This window comes from Pteropus medius, unplaced genomic scaffold (genome assembly GCF_902729225.1).
Source record: "Pteropus medius unplaced genomic scaffold, Ma_sr-lr_union100, whole genome shotgun sequence".
NCBI classification, from domain to species: Eukaryota; Metazoa; Chordata; class Mammalia; order Chiroptera; family Pteropodidae; genus Pteropus; species Pteropus medius.
Genome location: NW_024340701.1, coordinates 1,316,513 through 1,341,766, shown reverse-complemented (window position 1 = coordinate 1,341,766; position 25,254 = coordinate 1,316,513). Strand labels below are relative to the sequence as shown.

The 25,254-nt window shown below is 43.1% G+C and overlaps 1 protein-coding gene across 9 annotated transcripts in view; it reads right to left on the bottom strand.

The window, feature by feature from the left end:
• Nucleotides 1-25,254, bottom strand: part of ARMH1 (armadillo like helical domain containing 1) — a 38,965-nt gene that overhangs the window by 10,503 nt on the left and 3,208 nt on the right. For 5 of the 9 annotated variants that reach the window (XM_039883987.1, XM_039883994.1, XM_039884028.1 and 2 more), the window contains exons 2-7: nucleotides 16,361-16,484; nucleotides 15,090-15,319; nucleotides 10,504-10,572; nucleotides 9,427-9,593; nucleotides 8,221-8,417; nucleotides 5,852-5,936 (exon numbers count right to left, since the gene is read on the bottom strand). In XM_039883987.1, the coding sequence (XP_039739921.1) occupies nucleotides 5,852-5,936; nucleotides 8,221-8,417; nucleotides 9,427-9,593; nucleotides 10,504-10,572; nucleotides 15,090-15,301 (730 nt within the window). In that variant the 5' untranslated portion in view covers nucleotides 15,302-15,319; nucleotides 16,361-16,484. Of the gene's footprint in view, nucleotides 1-5,851; nucleotides 5,937-8,220; nucleotides 8,418-9,426; nucleotides 9,594-10,503; nucleotides 10,573-15,089; nucleotides 15,320-16,356; nucleotides 16,485-25,254 lie in introns of all 9 variants that reach the window. The other 4 variants (XM_039884011.1, XM_039884019.1, XM_039884045.1 and 1 more) reach the window with 4 other exon arrangements.

Genomic DNA, 25,254 nt, shown 5'->3' with positions numbered 1-25,254 from the left:
TCTGGGTTGAAAAACTAGTTATTTCAAATTCTATTCCCAATATGATGACTGTCAGTACAAATTCGGCTATACACAATTCAGACATCCCAATTCGTTCATTCAACAAATATTTAAAAGTCTATTTTTGGGGTGGCTCCATTGTGTAGTGGTTAGAATGTCTGCTTTATACACAGAAGGTCCTGGGTTCGCACCCCAGGTGGAGCCACAGACCATACCCCGGGTGCCCCAGGCCCCAGGCCCCAGGCTCCGGGTGCACACCAGGAGCGTGTGGGAGGAGACGCCCTGCCTTTAGAGATCCAGTTCTTAGGCAACATCTATAGGTCAGGGGTGGGAGTAGGGGGCAGAGAATTAAAGAGAGAGAAAATAAATAAATAAACAAAAGCCTACTTTTGCCAGCAGTGTTTAGATGCTAGTGATAGCCTCATTTCTTCTGGAATTGACTTTCTAACAGAGGACAGACAACAAACAAGTAGACAAAGAAACAAACATGTAATTTCCCAAGGAGCTAAGTGCTATGATTGGTATGATGGTGAGAGACCTAGGTGGGTGGTGGGAGGGAACGGGGAAGCTTTAGAGAGAGTCGTTGGCAAAGTCTCTCTCAGAGGTGACATCTGAGCTGACACCTGACAGAAAGAAGCTGTTCCTCAGTCCAAGGTCTGGGGAAAGAGCATTCCGTGTTTTGTTGGCCACACAGTTCGGATTTCAGTCTAGGTGTAATGGAAAGCCAAGGAGTGACATTGTCTAGCTTATATTTTTAAAACGATCATTCCGGCTGATTGTTGGTGGGAGAATGGACTATAGGGGGCCAGAACAGAAGCAGAAAGATAAGTTAGGAGGCAGGGTCGTGGATTAGCCTAGAGTGATCACAGTGGGGACAGAGAAGGTAAGTGGAGATAGAACCTGGAGGACTTGGCAAAGAAGAGACGGGGTGGGAGGGGAGAGAAGGTCATCTGGTATTAGTTCTCCACCTTCTACTGGAGCAATTGGATTGGTGGTGGTACCTTTTACTGAAAATAGGAGGAAGAACAGGTTTTGGGAAGAAAATCAAGAATTATATTTTGGCTATAAGTTCCAAATGTCTATGAGGTATCCACTTGGAGATTTCAGAGGAGCGATCAGGGCTACCGATACAGATTTGGTGTCTGAATATATAATATATATATGATATTTAAAGGCACAGGACTAGAAAAATCACACAGGAGAATGTGTTGATAGAGATATGAGAAGTATATTGACCCAACAATCTGGTAGAGAAATAGGAGAAACTAGCAGAGGAGATGACGGGAAAACCAGTGGGCAGGAGGAAAACTGGGAGTGGTACCACAGGAGCCAAGCAAAGAGAGCAAGTTACTTTTGACCAGCTGGGTCAAAAGTAGCTAAGAGATCAAGTAGGAAGAAAATGAAAAAAAATAAGACTCCCTACAAGAGACTCACTTCAGATTGAAAAACGTATATAGGCTGAAAGTTAATGGAATGGAAAAATATATTTCATGAAAATGGGAACAAAACAAACAAACAAAAAGCTGGGGTAGTAATAGTTATACCAGGCAAAACAGACTTTAAAAAGAAGGCTATAATAAGGGACAAAGAAGGACCCAGTAATTCTATTTCTGTGTATTCAGCTGAAGAAACTCAGAACACTAATTTGAAAAGATATATGCATCCATATGTTCATTGCAGCATTTACAATAGTCTAGATATTGTAAATGGAGGAAGCAACTTAAGAGTCCATCAAAGGATAAAGAAGAAGTGGTATACACATATATACACATATACACACAGTGGAATATTACTCAGCTATAAAAAAGAATGCGATCTTGCCATCTGCATCAACATGGATTGGCCTAAAGGGTATTATACTAAATGAAATAAGTCAGAGAAAGATAAATACCATATGATTGCACTTACATGTGGAATCTAAAAACAAAGTAAACAAACAAATAAAACAGAAACAAACTCATAGATACAGAGAACATTTTGATGGTTGCCAGATGGTAGGAGGGCTGGAGGGCTGGATAAAACAGGGAAATGGATTAAGAAGTATAAGTTGGTGGTTACAAAATAGTCATAGGGTTGTAAAGTATAGTGTAAGCAATATAACCAATAATATTATTATGATAACTATGTATGGTGTCAGATGGATATTAGATTTACTGGGATGTTTACTTCATAAGCTATATAAATGTCTAATCACTATGTTGTATACCTGAAACTAGTATGATATTGTATGTCAACTGTATTGAAAAATAAAAAATTATTTAAAAAAAGGAAAAATGAGAAGCTGGCGGGGAACTTGGGGTTAAGGAAGGGTATGCATCTTTAAACACTATAATTTAATTTTACTTTTTTTATGGGATATATCTTTTAAATATCTTTTAATCCATAGATTACCAAGAAGGGGCTCCTTTTTAAGAGGAGAGATACGGAGCATATTTTTAAGTCAGTGGAGATGAGCTACCAGAGAAAAAGGGAGAGGGTAATTGCAGAAGAGAGTTCTGAGGGAACGTGCTTCAGAGAACAAGCAGACGTAGAAGAGGTGGCCTGTGAGGGAGCAGGAATACTGTTGCAATGGGAAAGAAAGCAGAGAACGTGGGCCAGGCAGGTTGGTGGATTTGGGGGTGGGACAGTGGACTTGTCAACGAAAAAAGAGGTGAGGCTGTCACCTGGCTCCTCTACCACTGACACCCTCTGCCAGGGACAGAGTCGCCAGACCCCCTAAGCCTTTCCATCTCTTGTTTTCACCGGACTCGGCCTGAGAATTCCCCTTTCCCTGTATTCTTCTCAGGGGAAGGATGTCACGCACCCCATTCTTACCCTCCTCCTTCCAAACCGTTCATTTTCCTCTTCAATATGAACAAACACAAACAAAATCCCAGTACTTGGCATAGTAACTGGCACAGCACAGATGTTCAATCACTATTTGTTTTCAAAAAACAACCAACCCTGTCTTTTCAAGGTTAGTCTATTCAGCTATATCACAGGATTCTCCATCCTGACTGTTGCCATCATCCTGGGGGGTGCTTCATCTTGGTGTTGCAATTTGGCATCCTTAAAGTCAGGGAAATTCATCTCTGATCCTCTTTGGTCCCCACTGTTAGGATTACATCTAAGATCTTTAGAGCCTCCCTGCCCTGCCTTTTTGGAGGAGTGTGAGCCAAAGCCGAATACTGTATTCTGGCCCTCAACCTCCGTGTCACCGGTCATGTGAAATAGTTCCCTCTAGTGGACAATCATTCCATACGCATTCTCTATATCCTAAGTTACATGAAGACTATTTTGAAGTACCCGGTAAAAAAGAATAATTTATTCATTCACACATTTCTTGAGCACCTGTTATGAGTCTGACATATCTGAAATTATTTTGAGGTACAGAGTTTCACTGTCATCACATGAGCAGACATCAAATCAAAAAGGCAGTGACAAAGCTTCATGCTCCTGCTGCTTCTGCCGCAGTGGTAGCTGTCATGTAATAATCACAGAGGGACTCTAAGATTGAGCCTGATATGGCAAGAAGCCGGGCCAGTCCTAACCCAGGAGGGGTTCATCAGTATAAATGAAGCTAAGCCACTTTTCATAAATTTATTCAACAAACTTCTATTGAGCACCCGTTATGTCCCAGGCCCTGATCTGAAAAAAGAGATGAGTCAGACTCAGTGCTGGCCTGAGGTTGCTCAGAGGTCTGGAGGACAAAGGCACAGAGGCAAGTAGTCGCTGATGGTATGTATGTGCAGTACTCACTCACTCACTCCCTCATCCATTCAACAAACATGTACTGAGGACCTAACATATGCTAGGGACTATGCTGAGGACAAAAGGACAAAAATGATTAGAGTTGAGCTGAAATTGTACACATTTTACATAAAGGAAAGTCACCATTCTGGACAGAACTGCACCAGTGGAGGGAGGCACTAGAAGGGAGGAGGGTGCAGGAAGGTACAAGGGAAGGAGGGCTGGCATTTGTGCAGAGGTTTAAGGCAGGTCAGGGAAGGCCTTAGAGTAGAAATGCTCAAGCTGAGGAGGGGCAGATGAGTGGGAATGGCCATATCTGCCACGTGGAGGGAGGGTGGGGGATGGGAGGTCTCATGGCCACCCAATCTAGTCTCCTTGGGCTTGTTTGATTAAGTTTCCTAACATGATTTCTCTGCCAGGTCACTCCCTTGCTCCAGTGCCAGCAACAACCCTCTGCTGCTGGCCTGACCTTTACTCAGGTGCCCCTGCCACTCTACCCCATCACTGGCAACTCCTCCCCAGCCAGAAGACTCTGCTCTGGCTGGTAATGGATTTTGAAATAGCATTATTTCTCAACATACAAGGTCCACATACCCAGGCGTATCTGCCGGGGTCAAACAAATACAAAATTGACAACGCTGCTGAAAGAAAAATACGACTGATATTAAAAAAAAAAAATTGATATTGACCTCTGTTGATCTTCCCCAGAATCTCACTTGCATACTTGAACCCCAGTACCTGCCTGCTCCTTCTGGCCCTTCCACACTTCTCGGACCTGGGGCTCAACCTGTCATCCTGGACATAGGAGTCCCGATATGCACCGATGCCCAGACCTTTCCTCTCTGTCCTGGCCTCCTTGGCCCTGCCCGTTCCCCCTTCCATATGCCATCTCATTCTCCACACCCAGGCAGTTCCTAGTTTTGTCCATTCTCTCTCTTTCTGGGGCCTCTGTATCCAGCTAGATCAACACATTCTTATTTTGTTGTCTGAACAACCCGAAAAGCCTCCCAACTGGCTTCCAGCCTCAGGTCTCCCTGTGGCTCTGGCCCACCTAGTGTGCCGCCGTGCAGAGGCAATCTTCCTGAGGCAGTGCTTCCTTGCCATTTAGCTGTTCACAGATCATTTTTCAATGGCTCCATGCCACCTACTGAAGGCAGTACCCACTACTCCACCTGGTATTCAACATGCTTGACAATCTGGCCCTAGCCTACCTTTCTAGGTCTTCCTAGGCTGAGAACTGTATGAAACCTCCACCAAATGATCTACCTGTCATGTCCCACATCTTGTACTTTCTCTATGTCTAGGACTTTGTTTATACCATTTCCCTTTCCAGAATGCCCTCTGCTGCTTCTCTCTATCATCCTAAATCCTCCCCATGCTCCAAAGCTCAGCTCAAACACCACCTTCTTGGTGAACCCTTCCTCCAGCCCTCCTGCTGAAAACAAAATCTCTCTTCTCTGAACCACTATAGGAACAGGAAAGGAAATAACATCTTATAAACACCTGCCATGTCCTACATGTTAAAAGCATACACTTTGAAATCAGACAGATCTGGTTTGAATTTAGTTAGCTGGGTAACCTTAAGAAGCATACTAATCTCTCTGTGCTTCAATGCTTTAGCTTGAAAAACATAAAAAAATACCTACCCCCCACCATTCATTAATTTGAACATTCAAATACCTAATATGCACTAGGCCCTGTACTCTTGTGGTTATTTTGAGAATTAAGAGAAATGATTCATTGAGAGTGGCTGGCACATAGGGGTACTCAATAGATGAAAACTTACTAATACTACCATTACCCAATTTAGTTTTTTAGAAGAAGGATAGACCTCAGGATGATTTCCGTTTAGACAGAAGCACCACATAAGACTGGGAACCAAAGCCAGATCTGGACCCAAGAAGATTCTAAGACCCGTTAAAGCACAATGTGGCTAATTCGAGGTGTAGAACATGACTGTCATTTTCTGAATAACTTGCTGGTCAATACCAAACCAGCATCTTCCATCTGCCAAGGCTATCCAGGAAACTCGACAAGGCTCTTTGGGAATAAGAGAGAACTTTTCAGAGAGAATCTGCCTGGCTCTCACTGCCACCTCTTGTGATGTGGAGCAGACCCCTACCTTCATACTGGACTTCCAGGTGCATCGTGCACAGCACATTCAGTACGCAGTCCACGATGCTGGGGTGTGTGGTTCCAACGATTGACTGACAAGACAAATAGGGCAAGGTGGTTACGCTTTAGATCTTGTCCATCTGGAAGGAATGAAAAGCAGCCTTCCAAATAGCTAGGCAGCCTGATGAAACAGGGAGAGGGAAGGCAGCAGGGAGTCACTGAGCCTTGGTCCTTGAGAGGAGGGGCAGATATGGGCAGCCAAGGATTGACTGAGAGAGTCTGCCGAGGTTGCCACTGAACCCTCTAGCTTAGGAGGCATCCAGTCAGGGCTAGTTGGCCACTTGCTAGAGGTGCAGGGACAAGTCGGCTTACCTGGCTTCAGGGAGGACAGGCACAGGCCAGGGAGAGTGGAACTCATCCAAGATCCTAAACCTTCTCTCTCTTAGGAACCTCACCCAATTAGGGAACTCCTCTTTTCTGTATCTTCAACGTTTACCGGTGCATTGGTTTCTGCCTTTTGGCATTAAACATCCTCAAGCTCAACAGATTGAACGAAGTTGTCCTTCAACTCTGTCTTCTTTTGCTACTGCTCTTTTACCCCTTTACTCACAAGCTTCCCAGGGGAAGCCACTTCTTCATCCTTTGACAGTCTGCCGCAACTTAATTTTTCCTGCCATAGAACAGTCCCCCGATTCACCAAAACTTTTCCTGCTGAGGCCATCTTTCAGTTCAACCCATACTTAATCTCTCTGTTGTATAGGACCCAGTGGATCATGTCCTCCTTATTGAAGTTCTTTCCTCTGATTTTCACAGTCCTGTTTTTTCCTGTTTTCCTTTTATGACTTTCATCATTCTTTTTCAAAGAAGCAGAGTGGATGTTGAAAGAATAAGGACTCTGGAGTTAGAGAGAGTCGGGTTTAAGTGCCCACTAGGTAAATACCTCTTACTTACAGTGTGTGACCTTGAATAAGTCACTGAACGCCTTCCTAAGGCTCAGTTCCATCACCTTTAAAATGGGGATAATACCTGCCTCCATCAGCTATTATGAAGACTAAAAGAGATAGTATAAGTAAGGCCCTAACACATGTAGGAGGCACTTAGTGGAAAACGGAGATAATCATCATCATCATCATCATCATCATCATCAGGTCTGTTTTGCTGGACCTTTTCCCTCAGCTCATTTCTTAAATGTTGGCAGTGTTCCAACTCTTCTTACTTTGTACCTTCTACCCGGTGATATTTGCTTTCATTGTTTCAGCTATCATTTCTCTGCTCATGGAATCCAAACTGCATCCTCATCCTGGGTCTCTCTCTGGAGCTTCACCCTTTTATGTTCTACTGTCTAATGCACATCTTTACTAGATGTCTTAAACAGTCATTCTTTGGTTGAGCTAGGAATCAAAATTACTTGGGGAGCTTAAAAAGAAAAGGCATTACCCAAGGCCGCCTAAGAACTGTCAGATTCTATGGCAGGGAGGCTCAGGATTCAGTATCATTTAAACAAGTGACCTATCTAATTTTCTGTAACTAGTTTGGCCTGCTCCTCAGATGGGAGCCACCAAGGCTCATCAAGTTTATCGAGTCAAAACCTTTTTCCAAATTGAATTGGTTTTTCCTGCTTTCTTTTGGTGGCATACAACTCATCCTGCTGTCTTAAGTCCAAAGCTGAGTGTCATCTTTGACTACTTTTCTTTTATTGCCCCAAGTCCCATGCATTCTGCCTCCGAAATGACTGTGTAACCTGATTACCTCTATTCCCACTGCTACAGTTCAGGCCTTACCATATCTTTGATCTCTCAATTGTCCCCCTGTCGCCAGCCCATCCTGGAGCAGTTCTGAGAGCTTTTGATGAATCATCTCAAAACCATTCTTTGAGTGTCTAATTCCCTCCTTACTAGGCACAGTGTCTACATGTGGCCACAGTGGTCACCATGCCCCAAATCTGATTTTGCTCCCATTCCAGGGCACTGAGAGGAAGGCAGAAGCCAACAGAAAAACAAGGAGCTCTCCTAAGCACTGGAGATCTGGTCTCTTCACTTACGCACTGTCTATAAATGCACCATGATTCTCTCCCTATCATATTGACTCCCTTAATCTTTTCTACAGTTCTTTCATCATCCTTGCTGCTTGTCTCAACCACTTTTAAGTCTGCCAAGATCTTTTCGATCCTTAAGTAAACAGGACAAATCACTCTGCTGGGAAGCATGAACTCTCTGCCCTGCCTTGGCCTTCTAGAAGTAATGCTGACCGAATAGCAGACATGCAGTGGGGGGCTGAGCTCTGTTTCTCAGGCCTGCACGGAGCGCAACTATAGAAGGTAATTGTAAGTTTACTGTGTTTGAATGAGGACCACAGGAGCATGCAGCCTGGGCTCACCTGGGCAGTCCTGAGAGTCTGCAGGGACAGCTGTTGAGCTTTTGGGGACGCAGAGGGCAGCAAAGCTATTAGACCTTTGTACACTTGATTCTGGTACTTGGGATTACCATGGACCAAAGAATCCAACAGAACCTGTGCCTCCTCCTGGGTCTCTTCTGACTTGGACTTTGCCAAACATTCTGCTATGGATCGTACACCTGAACAAAGAAGAGAGGAAATATTAAATTGGAAGGGATTTATGAAAACAATCTTCATTTGAGATTATATAATGAGGTAATAAGATTAAGGTGTATTTAACCAAGTCCATTCAATCAAAGCAAGGCTCAGTCTCATGTTGCATCGTTGTCATGTTCAATTCTAGTTAAGTGGCTGGAGGATTTTGTTTCAGCATAGGCATGTCAACTTACCAAAATCCATTTTAAAATTTAAAACAGCTCTGCAAAATGCACAAATAAAAAAACACATGCATTTTTTATTGCTACGCAATAACTAACACATGCATAGCCCTCGGGAATTTACAAAATGACAAATACTACCTTATTAAATCTCAGAAACTACACTGAGAGGGAGGTTAGTCCTATTTTATGGATGAACACACTGAGGCTCAGAGAGGCCTTGGGGGACACATAGAGAACCATGATTAAAGTACAGTGAGAGAAGTGTTTTGAAAAGGGGAAGTGGGGGATGGTATCTCCTTCACCTGTCCCAATCAGAGCACTTGACAGATTGTACTGAAAATCTTGGATTATTTATCTTTCTCACCACACTGTAAGCTCCTCGAGGACAGGGACTGTATTTTATTCATCTTTGTATTCTCAGCACCTTAGCATATACCTACCACACATACTCGATAATTTTACTTTAATTTTATTTCTAGAGTTACTCATAACTCAATTTCACAAAGGATTTTAGGCAATGGCTCAATAAATCTTTGTTGAATGAATGCATGAAAAAAGATATATTTAAAAAAGAAAGTAGTTCCAAAACCACCACATAAAGATTTGAGCAAATGACTACTCAGGAAAATCATAAATCTGGATCTTCTGCTGGTGAGATGGATGGGAGCTAACTGAGTCCACAAGACAAAGTGCTTCCAGTGCAACTAGTTTCATGACGTATTTTCCTATAGCAGTGCTGGGTGCTGCCACCGTTTCACCCAGACCCCAGGGGAGACGTGGGAATTCACCCTTGTCACATAGTACCCACCATAGCTTTCACAAATGAGCTCCTTGTACTTCCTGCCAGAGTTTGCAATAACCTGAAGTAGTTTGATGGATTCCTTCTTGTCCTCTTCCTTGATCTTCTCCAGTCCAAGTATCTCCAAGAGTGTTAGGACGCCTCCGACCTCAAGAAATTCTATAAGGTAGCGATTACTGTCCAGAGTGATAAAAGAGTAGAAATTAGATGTTTGTCAAGTTTCTTGGCACTAACCTTTCTAAGGGATCTCAAGATCTTTTTTTTTTTTTTTGCCCTCCTATCCAGGAAATGCTCATAGGTAAAGTGACACAAGAGTTGAGAAATTATTCCTTCCAGCAGGAAATGAGAAAGTTCAATACAATGGACATTTCTTGTATATGACTTCCTAGCATCTGTTGCTCTTCTTGTAATACTGTCCCTTGCAGGATCACCCCTCCACCACTCATGAGCCATGTGGTTTTGGTAGGATGGGCAGGTGATAGGATATGTCATCTTTCTGACTGCAGTCATTGGTTTGGGGCTGGGCGTGTGACTTAAGTTGGTCCAGTGAGGATCAAAACCTGAGACTTGCTTGGGAGGCTTTGGGAAAGAGATGCCCTCTTTTTGGTGTGGTTGAGCTACAAGAATGCGTGTCTGGAGCTTCTGAGAACCACAGCACAATGAGGCCTATGAACACAGAGGAGAATAGAGCTGAGAAATGGAGAAAAAAGACAGGGAGAGACAAAGTACTGATAACATATTTTGAGCTCCTGGATGTAGTCAGGACTGAAATATGAGTTTCTACCCTCTGGGTTTTTCAGTTAAGTGAGCTAATAAATTCCTGTTTTTCCTGGTCTAGTATGAATTGGTTGGTTTTTTGTATTTCGCAACCAAGACGATGCTGACTATCAAAGGGTCTATGGAGAACATGGGATGGAGGAGCAACTAGAGCAGGACCGCAGCTGAACTACCCCTGGACACATCCCGAGGGCTACTAGGTACCCAAGGATGACTAGAAGCCCTGGTCCCATGTGGTGTGAATGCCAAGGACACCATGAGCCCGATAGAAAAACTGAGAACCCAGAATCTATCCAGAACAGAACTCACCTGTTTACAGATGATAAAAAGATGCCAATGGCCCTTAGAAGCTTCTCTAAACATGAGCCAGTCATATAGCTGTATGACAAGTTAAAGAGCAAATTTTAAGGTGGTTCTCCACAGAGAAACCAGATTCTGTGTCTGATCTTTGGTACCATCAATGGCCCAGGATGACAAACAGATGAATTGTGTCCTTTATCTGAGAAGGGCTGCTAAGTTGAAGGAGAAGGGGCAACACACATGGGGTAGGAGGAATGGGGTACCGGCAGGCATGTTCATGGTTCTCCAGTAGTTAAGCCACCTTGGCTCTGACAGGCTCTCTAGAGAATAAGGAGGCCCTGATGAATAAAAGGTGCATGGAGAAAGCTGGGGGGCAATTTTCCAAGCCTCTCTACGCCATGACCATTGCACCTTTGCGTCTCAGCATAGTTCATTACTTTGTGCCTCATTCTTAGACTTCTCTAAAAATAATCAGCTTCATCATTAATTCTCAATTTTGTACTTGCTCAAAGCTTTATACTGGAGGTCACTATCTTTATGAAGAATTGCATGTCTTTCTAATAAGAACAACAGGAAATGGCAGAAAAATTAAACTCTGATTTAAAACGACCTCAGTATTTAATGTTGTTTTTAATGTGAGCCTTTGCAAAAAGCTTCATTGTAATAAAGCACCCAAAGCACGCATCAGCTCGGATAGAAGGTACGAAATCAAGCCACAACAGAGAGGGAACCAGTCAACAATTACTAGGCTCATAACACATCGTAGGCTCTTAGAACACTTAAGAAATTAGCTAAAATTATTGCAGTTCATGGAGGATGACTGAGAGCTTCCAAGACTGATAAAGGCTAATGTAATGGGGTGGAGGTAATGGTGCTTTGTTGGGGGGGGGGGTGGATGCATGAGGCAAATTATCTCTGCTGCACCCTGGTTCCCAGGATGCCAATAGAAGTAGAGACAGATTGGCTCATTAGGAGACTCTTTACTGCAAAAACAGTGTTTGTTCTGGAGCCAGGCTCCCCTTCTTGTTGTGACTATAGCTGGGGGCCAGGTTATCAGCCCACATGGTAGCCTCTCTCTCTAGTCCTACATTGCCCTCCACCCTGCTCCCCCAAACCTCAGCTCCCATTCCTGCCTCAGTCTATTGTCCCTCTTTTCTTCAGTTACCGTATAGACTGATCAACTTTCATCACCTTCTTTTTCTTCTGTCTCAGGCTAGTCCTATTTTCATAGCCACTCACTATATATATTTCTGGTCATTATTTCAGCAATTAGTTCCAGAAGACAGCTACAATATCAGAGGTAGCTAACAAGTACTAAGTGTTTATTGTGTGCCAGGCACTGTGCTAACTGCTTCGCTTACATTGTCTCATTTAATGCTCACCATACCCTGCAGTGGGCGCTATTAGTATTTCCATTCACTTCATGAGGAAACAATCTTAGACAGATTAATGACCTGTCCAAGGTCCCAATGTAAACTGATAGAACTAGGAACTGAGTTCTTACTGTCAGGCCTTCCTGCCTGTAGACAAATAGAGGAATTGGGGCTAATTGTGCAGCTTGTTTCCTTGTATGACGTTAGAGGTGGAACTGTGGGTCTGCACTGTCCACTGGGTGAAAGATACTAAAGTGAAGTGGACGGCATATGAGCTTTGGGCCAAACAGACCCATTTCAAACCTTACCTCTGCCATTTACTAGTAAATTATTCAACCTTTTTAAGGCTCACCTTTCTTAACTATAAAAAGAGACAATACCAATCACCTATTAGGCTTGGGGTTAGGCTCACATGAGATAATATTTATACAGTCCATAGCTCAGTGCCTAGAACATAAAAAAGACTTAATAAGTAGTAAGTAATAATTCTGTCATTATAATAAATAAATCCTTAGTTTTACTCATATATTCTGGAAATCCAAGGTTAAAAAAGGGGTTCAGAGCTTATGTGGGATTATGTGGTTGCCAATTGTGATATGTTGATTTGTTTTCCTTCAAAATCCACTGTAACTGGAGGGCTGGGGAGGAGAAATGCTGATTCAAAATGCTATGTTGCTTTGGCCAGTCTATTTTCTCTATTGTATGACAAGGTCACAAAAAGTTAATCAAGAGAAATTTCAGGTGTAGAAATTGAATGTACAACTGTAAATTAGAAGTGTGGTTTATTCAGTCATTCAATGAACATTGACTGAGTGTGCACTAAATGTCAGGCACTCTGATTGGCACTTAGGATACGAAGAAGGACACTGGTTGTAAGTGCAGTGATTAAGAAAAGAAGTGGGTTGAACACAGAATTCCTGAAAACACTAATGGTTAAGGGGTGGTTAGGAAATATACCACAACAGTGAGAACAGCAATGGAAGAAGATAGAGAAGAGCTTATGAAGGGGCAGAGGTCAAGCAGGGCCAGGGCTAGGGTGAGTGCAAAATTTAAGGGGGCACCAAAAACTCAGTAATCAAATAACATTTTAATTCACTATTAAAAAGTAAAAATACAAAACACTCATGTTAAATAAAATAATGAAGTTTTAAACAAAGATACGACCTGACCCCGTACACGTACGACTCTGCCTCACTCACCTCATCCTGTGGTGAAATGGAAAACGTTGTCAGGTAAGGTAAGGAGAGAAAAGAGTGTGCTAGACTTGGTGATAAAAAGGTTGCTGATGACCTTGGCGAGGTTAGTGTCATGAGCTGTGGAGACAAAGCCAGATTACATACAGGTGCTGATGTTTCTCAAAGCACTGTCTGTGAACTACCAGCATCAGAGTCACCTAGATTGCTTGTGAGAAATAAAGAGCCCAGGGACCTTCTTTCTTTCTACCAAATCTGGATCTTAGGATTGGGGTAGGGAGGTATACTGGCAATCTGCATTTTAGACCCTCATCATGCACACTAATATCTGAGAACATTGGGGCCAGCCTAGTAATATATTGAGTGTTATTCCTTTTGGCTTGTGGTCTAGGCTTGAGTCTGATTAATTTTATCAATGACTTAACTGTAAGAAAAAGAGAGCTGTATTTACTTAATCCTTTATAAAGTTCTATATAACTGCAGACTCTGGTCCATTCTTTCCTTTATTTAGCAAATATGTATTAAGAACCTATTATATGCCAGACACTGTGCTATGAGTAGAAAACATGCAAGTCCTGCCCTCATAGGGTTTACAATCCAGTGGGGGAAGAGAGATATTAAGCATGTAAGAAAAATAAAATGTTATGACTACGAAGATAGGAGAAGTGCTATGAGTATGTATAACAGGGAACCTAAGCTAGTCTGTGGCTCAGAAAAGAGCTTCCTGAGAATGTGATGTTTAAAGTGAGACCCGAATAATGGAGTAGGAATTAGTCAAGAGAGGAGGAGGTTTTGAAAAAGGGGGAGGGTACAGGCAAGGAGAAAAATGTGTAATAAAAAGGTTTGAGATGAATCCATAGAGGGTTGTGGCCGTACAGAGCAAGAATATGCTCAAATGCACCCATAACTCCAAACTGTCCCCTTGATGGTGACCAAATCTACCTTCAGCCCCAATCTGCCTCTGGGCTCCTGGGCACGGGCACCTCGGTCAATGAGTCTTAAACTAAACTTATCTACCCCAAACTCACTCTTCTTGTATTCTCTTCTCACAGAATGGCACACCCTGTTTACTTTGTTTTCCCCAAGCCAGAAATGTGAGAGTCACTGCAGGAGATACAAGTGGAGATGATAGTTTGAAAAATGGGTATGGAACTCAGATTCCAGAGAGAAGTTTGGGCAAGGGTAAATATCTGAGAGTCCTTAAACTGGAGTGGTTTTGACGTCATGACAATGGATTAGATCACTCAGGAAGAATCTGAGAGTGAGCAGAGAAGAGGGAGGTAGAGGGAATCTCAAGAAACATTTAAAGGCTGGCTGAAGAAGAGAAGGAATATACAGAAAGAAAGGAGAAAACCAAGATTAATATCACAGAAACCAAGGGAAGAATGTTTTGAGAAGTGGGGATAGCTGAGTGACAGTTACAGAAAGGTCATGTATAAGGACCGAAGATGTAGTTGCTGGGTTTGAAAATCATTGGTAACCTTGGCAAGTCCTGCAGAGTGGAGTGGAGGGGACAGAAGTCAGACTGCAGTGGGTGGAGGAGAAAAGAGAGGTGAGGAACTGGAGAGAGAGGGACGAAGATCTTTTCAAGAAGCTTTACTATGAAGGGCAGGAGCTAGGTGGAACGTAGGTTTGAGCCAGGGATTTAATTTTCTAAGGTAGAAGAGATTTGAGTAGATGTAAATGCTGATGAAAAAAGTTGGTAACGAGGCAAAGATGGAAGCTCTAGGAGAGACAGAATAAAGTCTCTGAGGAGGTGGGAGGGGATTCAAGTGCAATATCAATAGAGGATGAGCCCTAGACAGAAGGAATACCCACTGCAATTGTGTTGGGAGCAAAAGGGGTTAGGAGTGAGAAAAGGTTAGGGAAGACAAGAAGCTGAGGGAGTTCTTGACTTTTGGGATATTTTGATCATCAGATGTCCTGTTCTAAAATCTTCGAAGCGAGGGAAGGGCTCCATCAATAATTTTCTCTCCTTTTCTCTTTTGAAGATGGCCTATTTTTTTTTTTTCTGTTCAGCAAAGGATACGTGAGTCTAAGCCACGTGGTTAAGCGTACCAGGAACAAGCTGGCTCCCTGGGAAAACTCTTGCTCCAGCTCAGGGGCAGTCTTGCCTTGGTTGGTGTCAATGAAACTATTGAGGATGTGACTCCTTGCGACTTTGCCAGCATTGTCCCAATCCTGTAAAAAACTCAAGAGCCGGCTGATAGCTGCTTGCTCCTTTATAGAAGTCATAATCATGATCAGTCCTGAAGTTGGCTACAGAGGGAGGGAAAACAGACAGGTTACCAAAATGTTTAGAACCATGCAAATCCTGTAGGTTACTCCAGGGGTTTTGCTTTTCCAGCAATCAGCTGGAGGCTGGTGAGCCTCTGTGACCTACACAGATGTAGTGACATCCAAAATACACCTGCTACTTGAACAAGGAGGATCTAGCTGTGTTGTAGTGGAATTAAAATTATCAAGGTAGTAAACGCTTGCTTCAGGTTTAAGGGCTAAAAATTTAGCTCTTTGGCTTTAATTGCTGGCAGCAGCTAAAAGCAGCACAGGCTCCAGCTGAGATGAAGGCACCTGCTAAAAACCTGGGCTTCTCTCACCCCTCACTTCACACAGGGTCAGCGATTTGGGGTCTTTAGAGGTCTGGCCTCCTCTTATGCCAATCAGCCAAGGTAAAGTGCTTCTTAACCTTGTACTTGGGATTTTGTACTAACCCTCTTAAAAACAACTTAAAAAAAAAAGTTAGTGGAAAGAAAAAGTTCCCATTCCATAGTTGAATTAATGGGCTGTGGTTTGTAGGAGTCTGTGTCCTTGGAAGAGTGTTTTCAGTGGGGGAGTGAAGGTTTAAAATAAACCCGTTTTCCAAAAATAGTTGTGATTGAAAGTGTTATTATCCATAACAAATGTTAGTGCTGATGGGAGAGAGGCATGTGTGATTCTTTTGTCTAACAGACAAGTGAAAGTCATATTTCACATTATCATGGGGTTTTCTGTGATTTACAGAATATTTGTGAAACATTACTTGCAGGGGCCATGATTGATATGGAGAGAACAGCTTGTGTGTAGGGGAGATGTGTATTTCACCAAGACGGTTCAACATGAAATTTACAGTCCCATAAAGTGCTTCTACATCCTCGCCAGAGATCTAGTTAAAAGGACTTTACAGTCTGAAACATCCTAAAATTGATTCTAAATTAACATTTCCTCACATGTATTTGAGATATTGATGGGGCCCAGCTATCAGAATTTTATTAGGACGCAATAATCTGAGGCATGCTGAGACAGACGTACAGACACACCAACCTCTGCGACTCCCCAGAGGACACTGGATGTGTGCTTCCAGGAAAGGCATCACATAGCCTCCGGGATGGAGACCACCACAAAATCCTGTCAGCCTGAACAGCCGGGTGAATAGCTGTGGATCAACCTAAACACAAAAATGACCAAAACCCCTCATGGGATCACGCATCAATCACTGTGAATGATATCACCGCCCCAAGTCTGAGAATAACTCTCAGAGGCCATGGTCACCTTCGGCGGCCAAACTAGTCTCCAGAAAATGGGGATGAGTGGCTGTTCTAGACCTCGGGGAGGAGGGGTCGAAAGACTACCATTAGCTTTGTTAGTCAGGAAATCACCCTGAGCCCCTGCGCTGCTGTGGATGGACACACTCAAGGACCAAAACGCAAGATGCTATCAGAGATGCACCCGCTGATTCTAGGACAGCAACGGTAGGCAACTTTCAGCTGGGCCCTCTACATTACGGCCACTTGACGTTTCCTTGGATCTTAATCTTTCCTTACTATCTTTGTTTTTAAACAGAAAAAGAAAACCAACAAATGGCAGCTTTAAAGGTCACCGTGATATATAAATTGGTTTTACCTGCAGTTAATTTTACCTGCTGTAAATAAATCAATGAATATGTAGTGAAGGCCCATCATGCTGCACCGTGCAAAGTGCTGCTGGGGGTACAGAGATGAATATGGTGCTGCCAGGGCCCTCGAGGAGCTCCAAGTCTTGTAGAGTGGAAGAACATGAGATTTGGCGTCAGACCGGGTTCAAGGTTAGCTCCTCACTTGCTATTTGGTAAAATGTCAAAAGTAATAGTACCTGCCTCATACCTTGCTATCATCCAGTCTCGCTCCAGAGGCAGCCGCTTTCAACTCTTTTGGCTATTTCTTCTGGTGTTTACCTCCATATTTCCAAATAATGAGTTTATACTACTTGGTATGGGCTGAATTGTGTTCCTTTTGTCCCTCAAATTCACACGTTGAAGCCCTAACCCCTGTACCTCGGAATTTAGACACCGGGTCTTTAAAGAGGTAATTATGTTAAAATGAGGTCATTAGAGTAGGCTCTAATCCAACATAATTTGTGTCCTTATAAGAGGAGATTAGGGCACATACGCATACAGATGAAAGACCATCTGAAGACAATAGAAGTCAGCCATCCACAAGTCATGGAGGGGCCACAGAAGAAACCAACCCTGTAACATCTTGATTTCGGACACCTTAATCAGAGCTTCTTGAACTGTGAGATAATAAATTTCTGTTGTTTATCAAGCCACCTGGTCTGTGATATTTTGTTACGGCAGTCCATGCAAACTAATACATTATTATTACTCAATTTATCAGTTTTAGACACTATTTATTTCTCATTCTGGCAGTTGAGGAATTAGCTGTCTTGTACCACTCAAATCCCCCTTATCCTCACAATCAATAGTTACTGTTTATATCATTGACCAATAAACATTGTTTATTTAAGTTGTAACATTATATTTTCTTCCTTTTATAAATTGGTTTTACCTGCAGTTAATTTTTTTTTCAATTGTTTAGTTTACTAAGTACCTAGACCCATTCTAAATGTTTTAGATGTTCTAAATATGTTCTAAACATGTAGCAATGATTTCCCCAAATGTTCAACCCTTAACTGATCAGTTCCATCTTTTCCCTGGAAACCTCTGCCCCACTGTCTTTCTGCTCATTTGACCCAGTTGCTTGCTAGGCCTGGTATACAAACATTGTTCTGGGATTTCCTTTTGCCATTCTTCTCTGTTGATTGCTTTATTTCTGGGATCTACCTCATCTTCTTTCTTGGTTCACACTATGGTTTTGTTGAAACACATTCTCTAGTAGCTTACTAAGAAATGAAAATTATTTTTTTGCGTGTGTCCTTGAAAGTCTGAAAATTATTTCGGATCTCATGTTAGATTAGTTGGGCATGTAGTTCCATGTTAGAAATAAGCTTCTCTGGGATTGAGGCTCCCTAGTGCTGCTGTCGAGAAGTCTGATGTCATTCTGATTCCTATTCCTTTGTCGGTGGCTCGTTTTTCCACTTGACGCTTTTAAAACCTTTCCTGAAATTGTACGATGATAGATCTTGGTGCAGGTCTTATTCATTTATTACAGCAGGCCCTTGGTGGGCTCTTTTAATCAGGTGCTATGGCCTTTGGTCTTTGGAAATTTCTTTATCAGCCAACAACTAGTCTTTACATTGAGGAACTTATAAACATCAGTCAGTGGAGGTTTTTTTTTCCTCCTGGGGCCCTCAGGGCCTCTGGAGAAGCCTTTTCTGTTTTCCCAGGGATGGGGAGATGGTGGGGGTGATAAATGCCTGGCTACTGGCTTCCTGAGGGGTGGAGGCCTGTCTGGCGCTGCCACAATGCAGTGTATAGCCCTTCTTTCCACCACCCAGTTTTTCACCCTGTATCTCATCCCTGCCCTTCAAACATTGCCTGAGGCCTCTGAGTATGGATGCCTCCAAAGTTTTTCTTCCTCCTTATGCAGCAAGAGTTTAGAGTAGCTGCTGTTGAGAGAAAAGCTCTGGGATGGGGGCAAAGTGCTCTCTAAACAGACTTCAACCAATCCCCATGTTTGGCTCCATACCTCATTTCTGACCTGCTGTGGTAATATGTGCTTCCAAGCATGAAGCCCCATAGAGGTTAAACTGGGTGAACTGACTTGCTTCTTGTGGGTAATCTCCACTGTTGGCACTTAGTTTGGTATTTCTTAGGATGCTTCCGGGCAGGTAACATTTTCCCGCCTTTTACCTGCTTAATATTTGTCGAACTTTCATCTGCTGTTGCTTTGCCTCCTTCTCTGAACTTTTGTGACTTTAGTACCTTTTTATATTTCTTTAGTATTAGGTCAGTGAGGTTTTGAGAGGTAGTGGGAGATGAGGGGAGGTAGTCATGTTTAATCAAGAGTGTCCAGCCCCTTATTTACTTTTATTTCAATTTTTCTTCAAAGTAAGATTGGATAAGAGTTGGAAAAAAAGACCCACTAAATATAATTTTAAAAATAATTAAAAAGAAGAACGCGGTGGTAAGAGGAGAGGAATACGTCAATTTTAAGAGTCAGTTGCTGGGATAAATACTGTATCTAGGATTCTTCTTGACTATTAGAATAAAAGGGGAAATATTAATGATGAAGGAAAGAGAGAAGGAATGATGGCTGGGAGAAGAAATGAACATATTTTTAGTGTTTATTAAGAACTAGTCATACACCATAATACATATTATATACATTATTTGTTTACCTTTAAGATCTCATAGAGGTAGTTATTATTATTCACAATTTTCGGATGAAAAAAACTAAGGAAATGGAAACTGAACTCAGATTTGTATATAATTCCAGAGTCCACGTTCTCTCGCTGTAATCAAAAGCACTAATTCTGCTCTCCTCTGTGCTCCAAAGTCACCAGTAACCTCTTATTGTCAAATCTGGTGGCTAGCTCACAGTCCATCCTGCTTGATCTCTAATGCATTGTGGACGACTCTTCTCAAACTCCTTTCCTGACCCCGACTCTCTCCTGATTCTACTATTCATCCTGGATCTACCTCAGACTCCTTTGCAGGTCCTTCTCCTGTCCTGTTCTCAGGTCTCTTCTCATGCCTTGCAATCTCCTGGGTGACAGGCTTCACTCTCATCACTCTGAGTTACATCTGTAGGCTTTATGACTCCCAAATCCATATCTCGGCCTGGGGTTGAGGTCCGGATCCCTGTTTCTAAATGACTCATGGATGCCTTCATTGGTATGTTTCACGCACTCTTCAGATCAATTAGTCCCAAACCGAACTCATCAAGCCCTCACACCTGCTCCTCCCCCTGTACTGGTCCTATTGCAGTGACTGGGTCACCATTCTCCTGGTCACCCGAGACCTATCTTCGGTGCGCATTCCTCTCCCTTCCCCTCATCTGAACTGTTGCCGGGTTCTGCCAATTATAACTCCTCAGTCTCCCCAGATCAGTCTATTTTCATCTCTGCTGCCACTATTTTTGTTTACTCCCTCGTCCCTTACATGGATTCCTCCAACAGTCTCCTAACTGACCTTCAGATTTACCCCATCCTAATTTCCACAGTGATGTGAGGGTTAAGAATGCAAATTTGACAGACTTCCCCTTTTAAAACTCTTCAGTTGTTCCGCATATTGCCCTCAAGATAAAGTTTCAAACACCTCAGCCTAAAGAACTTTCACCTAAATCTGCCACAACTGAACTCTGACTCCTCCTCCCCGTCCCTGCTCATCACGGGTTCCAGTGGGAATTTAGAGGAGGCTGCCCGCTTTCCCACACTTCACAAACCATTCTCTAAATTCCCCATACTGTTTCTAAATCATTTCTTTTCCTCTGGGCTCGTATCTTCTCCCACTACCTTGCCTCATTGCTGATTTGTTAGCCACTTCCTCATGCTCATTATTGATTCGGCCCATAAGTTTTCCTATTTACTCAGGATCTGCTAGGCAATTTCAACATCAACATGTTCTATCTTCATAATTTGAGTGGCTAGCATTCTCCTTGATACATATGGGTTCACAGCAAGTGTTATTTAAACTGACATCCAACACGCTATGCTCATAATGAACACTCAGATTTCCTAACTCCACACGGTAATTAATTAAACAGATGTCCTGGGTGCCAGTCGCCTCTGAGACAAGCATTGGGATTGGGACTGGTTAACATGACAAACATAGTCTCTGTCCTCAAGATGCTTACAGACTGGTGGAACAGAGAGAAAGGCAACCAGACGATTTTAATAAATTTTAATAAAGAGTGAAAAGTGCTCTGATGGGGTGAATCCCACAGGAGCCCATAGGAGAGGCACAAAATCTAGACTCCAGTGACTTCCAACCTTCACTTCCAACCAACCCAGCATTCACACTTATGATCCACACCCCAAATTTGGGAATTGCCTGTCAAGTCTACAGTTTCAGGCTCCTTACCTTCCTGCCTCTTCCATTTGTTCTCAGGAGATCTACTCTTGGGCTTAACAAAAATGTTATAGGCCATTAGGCAAGAATCTCCTCACAGACCTCTTCATTACTTCCACGGTGTCGGTATCCACACTCATCCTTCTCTTTTCCTTCTTTACCCCTTTACCAGAACTCTCCACCCATCCATCCTGGCTCCTTAGGACCCTCACTCCAAACACTGCTCCTTCCTTGCCTGTATCGTCAATCATTTTCTTTATTTAAGCATTTTTCTTGTTAATTAATTCTTGCCTATCCTAAAACAAAAATGAGCAAAAATGAAAACAAAACCCACTTATTTCAACCCCATGTTCCCCTCCAGTCACCTGTCCTGTTTTCTCACTTACCAGCAGAACTTCTTAAAAATGGTCTACACTTTTTTCTGTTCTCCCACTGACCATTCTCTCCTCAACCCTCTGCAATTTGGCTTCTCTCCCTGCACCCCTACACTTCACTTCCATCACTCTAGCCAGTCTCTCTGACCTCTTAATTGCCCAATTCAATGAGGACATTAGTCCTTTGCTCACTTGTTCTGTTGCTGCAACTAACATCACTGACCATTGCTCCTACATGGAATGCTTTCTTCCCCAGTTCCCTGGCACCATGACGTCCCCTCAACTGCCTGTATCCTTGGCTGCTGCCTCCCTCCACCCCATCTACGAGTCCCCAGTGCCTGTCATGTTCTATGGAAGTCCTCAGTAAGTTGTCTTAAACACAAGCAGGAGTCCCTTTGCCCTATCTTCAACCTCACTCTCAGCAATTCCATTAAACATGAAATTCAACACATAGTGATAGTGTGTCCCATTCTTGTGCTAGGGCTCTTGGGATAAATGTGAAAAAGACACAGTTTGTTCCCTCAAGGGGTACACAATTTTGGGGTGGTATACAGCCCTGTAATTAAGCAATTTCAATCCCAACAGTGTGGTGGTTAGTGCTACGATGCGGTAAGCACAGGATACTTTGGGAACGTGAGCAAGGGACATCTAACTCAGCCTTGGTTGGGGTGGTGGCTGTTATGCAAGATTTCCGAGGAGATGCCACCCAGGCTGAAAGGCATTGGCATCTAGTCAGGCAAAGAGGTGAGGAATTGCAAGTGGGAGGCGGTGAGTGTGGTGGTTAGGGACATAGACACTGGAGTTGGATGATCTTTCACCTCTTGGCTCTGTGACCTTTGTAAATTACTTAACCTCTCTAAGCTTCAGTTCTCTTACCTGACTGAGAAAGAGGTGATAGTACCTCATAAGGGTCAATAAACTACTTATAACATATAGAAAACCCTCAATAAAGCTTAGCTCTTATCCTCATTGCTGGGATTGTCCAGAATGGCTGGAACACAGTATGAAGATGGGAAAGTAGGCAGAGGACAGAGAATAAAGGACCTTATATACTCTGCTGCAGGGTTTGCACTCTATCCTGAAGGCAATGATGAGCTTTAAGTCAAGAGAGACAAGAAAAGATTTTGTTCTAGAAATGTCTTGACTGCAGTGTAGAAAGATGATTGAAAGGGGGCAAGACCGGAGGTGGGGCACCAGTTAGGAGTCTGTTCTCTGTAATCTTGGCAAAAGATCCTGATGATACTAGATTGGGAGAGAAGAAATGCCACATGGAAGTAACAAGATCTGGTGACTGACTGGCTGTGAAGGAAGAAAGAGGGCGAGGAATCAAGGAGGATGCCAAGATCACCTTGCTTCCTACTTCACAGAGAAAACAGGGCCCATTAAGTGCAATTCCTTTCTCACCCCTCCATTCTTAGCCTTACCATATCAGCACCCAACCTTCCCACAAGTGCTAGATGCTGCTCCTCTCTCTTAGATCTTTCCACCTGCTCTGTCTCCTCTTAAACACTTGCTCAATCTTTGCCAACCCAAGTAAATAAACAAAGCCTTTCCCTCAAGATTCTACACTTCCTCCCCTCTTCATCCCCAAATTTCTTCCTCTGGCCTACAGGAGAAAGTCTAAACTCCATGTGGCATAGAGGCCCTTCAAAACTTGGCTCTAGGCCAACCTCATTTTGTCACTTCCATATTACAACAGACCTGGACTTCTCAACTCCCCAGGCCCTTCCAAGGTCCTCTCTGCATGTCAACGCTGCTCTGCCATCCGTAATGGCCAGACTCCTTTTTCCCCTTTGCCTAATTCTTCAAGACAACTAGGGCCTCTTGGTTCTGTGTTCCCACCTATGCCACCTCTTCCCCTACCTACTATACTGTAAAACTTAACCCTCCCTCCCATTATAGAGTGAGTCCCTCAAAGACAGAGGTTAGTTTTCCCTATCTCTGGGTCCCCAGGGCCTGGTATAATGCCTGGCACAATACAGGTGTTTAATAAATGCTTTCTGGGTGAATAAGAGAAATCAGCCCGCTCTTGTTTAGATGGTTATATCTGAGTGTCTGTGATATGTAGGTCCATAAAATGACCAATTTCCCAAAGCTGCCATGTGCAGGGTGGCAGAATCTCCAGCCAAGAAGGCCAGTGCAGATTCTATGAGGCATTTTACAGCTATGACAGGAAATAGCAATGTCAGCAGTGGTGTCATCTTTGGACGCTAAGGACAGGGATTCAATGCCATGAACGGTCAGTTAAATTGTAATTGGAGTGAACTGTTCCTCTGCAAACCAAAATGTTCTTTAGCTGCAGCCAAATGGCATTGGAGAAGGGGAGAAAATTTTTTTTGAAACGTCAAAGAAATTATTTCCAATTTTGTGCTCACTACCAGAGACTCTAATGATCAGAGGAAATGAGAAGCAAACAAATTATCACTAATGGAAAATGGCTTTTGGAAAAGAGGATTTAATTTATAGTCAACTGGTCATGGCATGCAGCATGCTGCAAAAGTCGGCTTCACCAGCTTGATCAGAAGAACTGAAGCACAAGCGGAACGCCAGAGAAAAATATATGTATGCCATCATGCTTATTGGAATCTCTCTGTAAGTGGCAGCCAATTAAAAGAGTCATTATTTTACCTTGGAGAGAAAATGGTCTGAAAAATCAAAGCACATGAAATTAAAATCCGGATTAGGAACCTTGGTCCAAATTGGTTTGTTTGTGGCCTTGTAACCTTGGCAAGGTCTTCTGCAAGGACGACAAACCTACTTTGTCTTCAGCCCAGAGTGGACCCTCTGTTTTTAATTTCCTCTCCATCTACAGAGGTGATTAATAAATCTAGACTCATCTATAAATCATTTCTATAGCAGCCAAATGGTTCTTCTTCATGCAGGGAAGCGAAAATCACAAAATCTCAAAACCCAGCTCTTGTACTAAGCCAAATGTCCTTAGCAACAAGTGAGAAGAGGTATTATAAAACCAAAACGTCACTAGGTCTTGTTTCTAAATAAAATTTCTCAGAGGGCTTTTCTTCCCCCGAAATCAAAAGAATTGTTTCTAAAAGCAAGAAGCCTCCAGGGCATGAGCTGTCAGCCTGGCTCACTGTTCCCAGATGGCCTCAGAGACAACAAGGCAGTCACTATGTGCTGTTCCTGCAGGTTCCACCTGCAGAATGGAACAGAGGCCTCCTCCTTGGGCTCCCATTCTGACTCCTCACTCTCAGTTCCCCATTGAGAGAGAGAGAGAGAGACAGAGAGACAGAGAGACAGAGACAGAGAGACAGAGACAGACACAGACAGAGAGAGAGAGAGACAGACAGAGAGATAGACAGACAGACAGACACAAAGAAACATTTTCCTCCCAAACTTTAGGCCCAGCCAAAGGGCATATGCACTGCAATTTGTTACTTCCTTCTCACAGACTCCCTACCTTCTGCTCTCCATTCATACTCTCTTCTCAGACCCCTCCTGCCATCCATCACTTCCCTACAGACTCCATCTGCCCCATCTCTTCCCCATAGTTGCCTTTCCCTCCATCCTCTCCCTATAGATCATCTTTCCCCCATCTCCTTCCTGCATTATCCTCTGCCTTCATCCTCTCCCCAGACTTACCGTCATTTTCTACC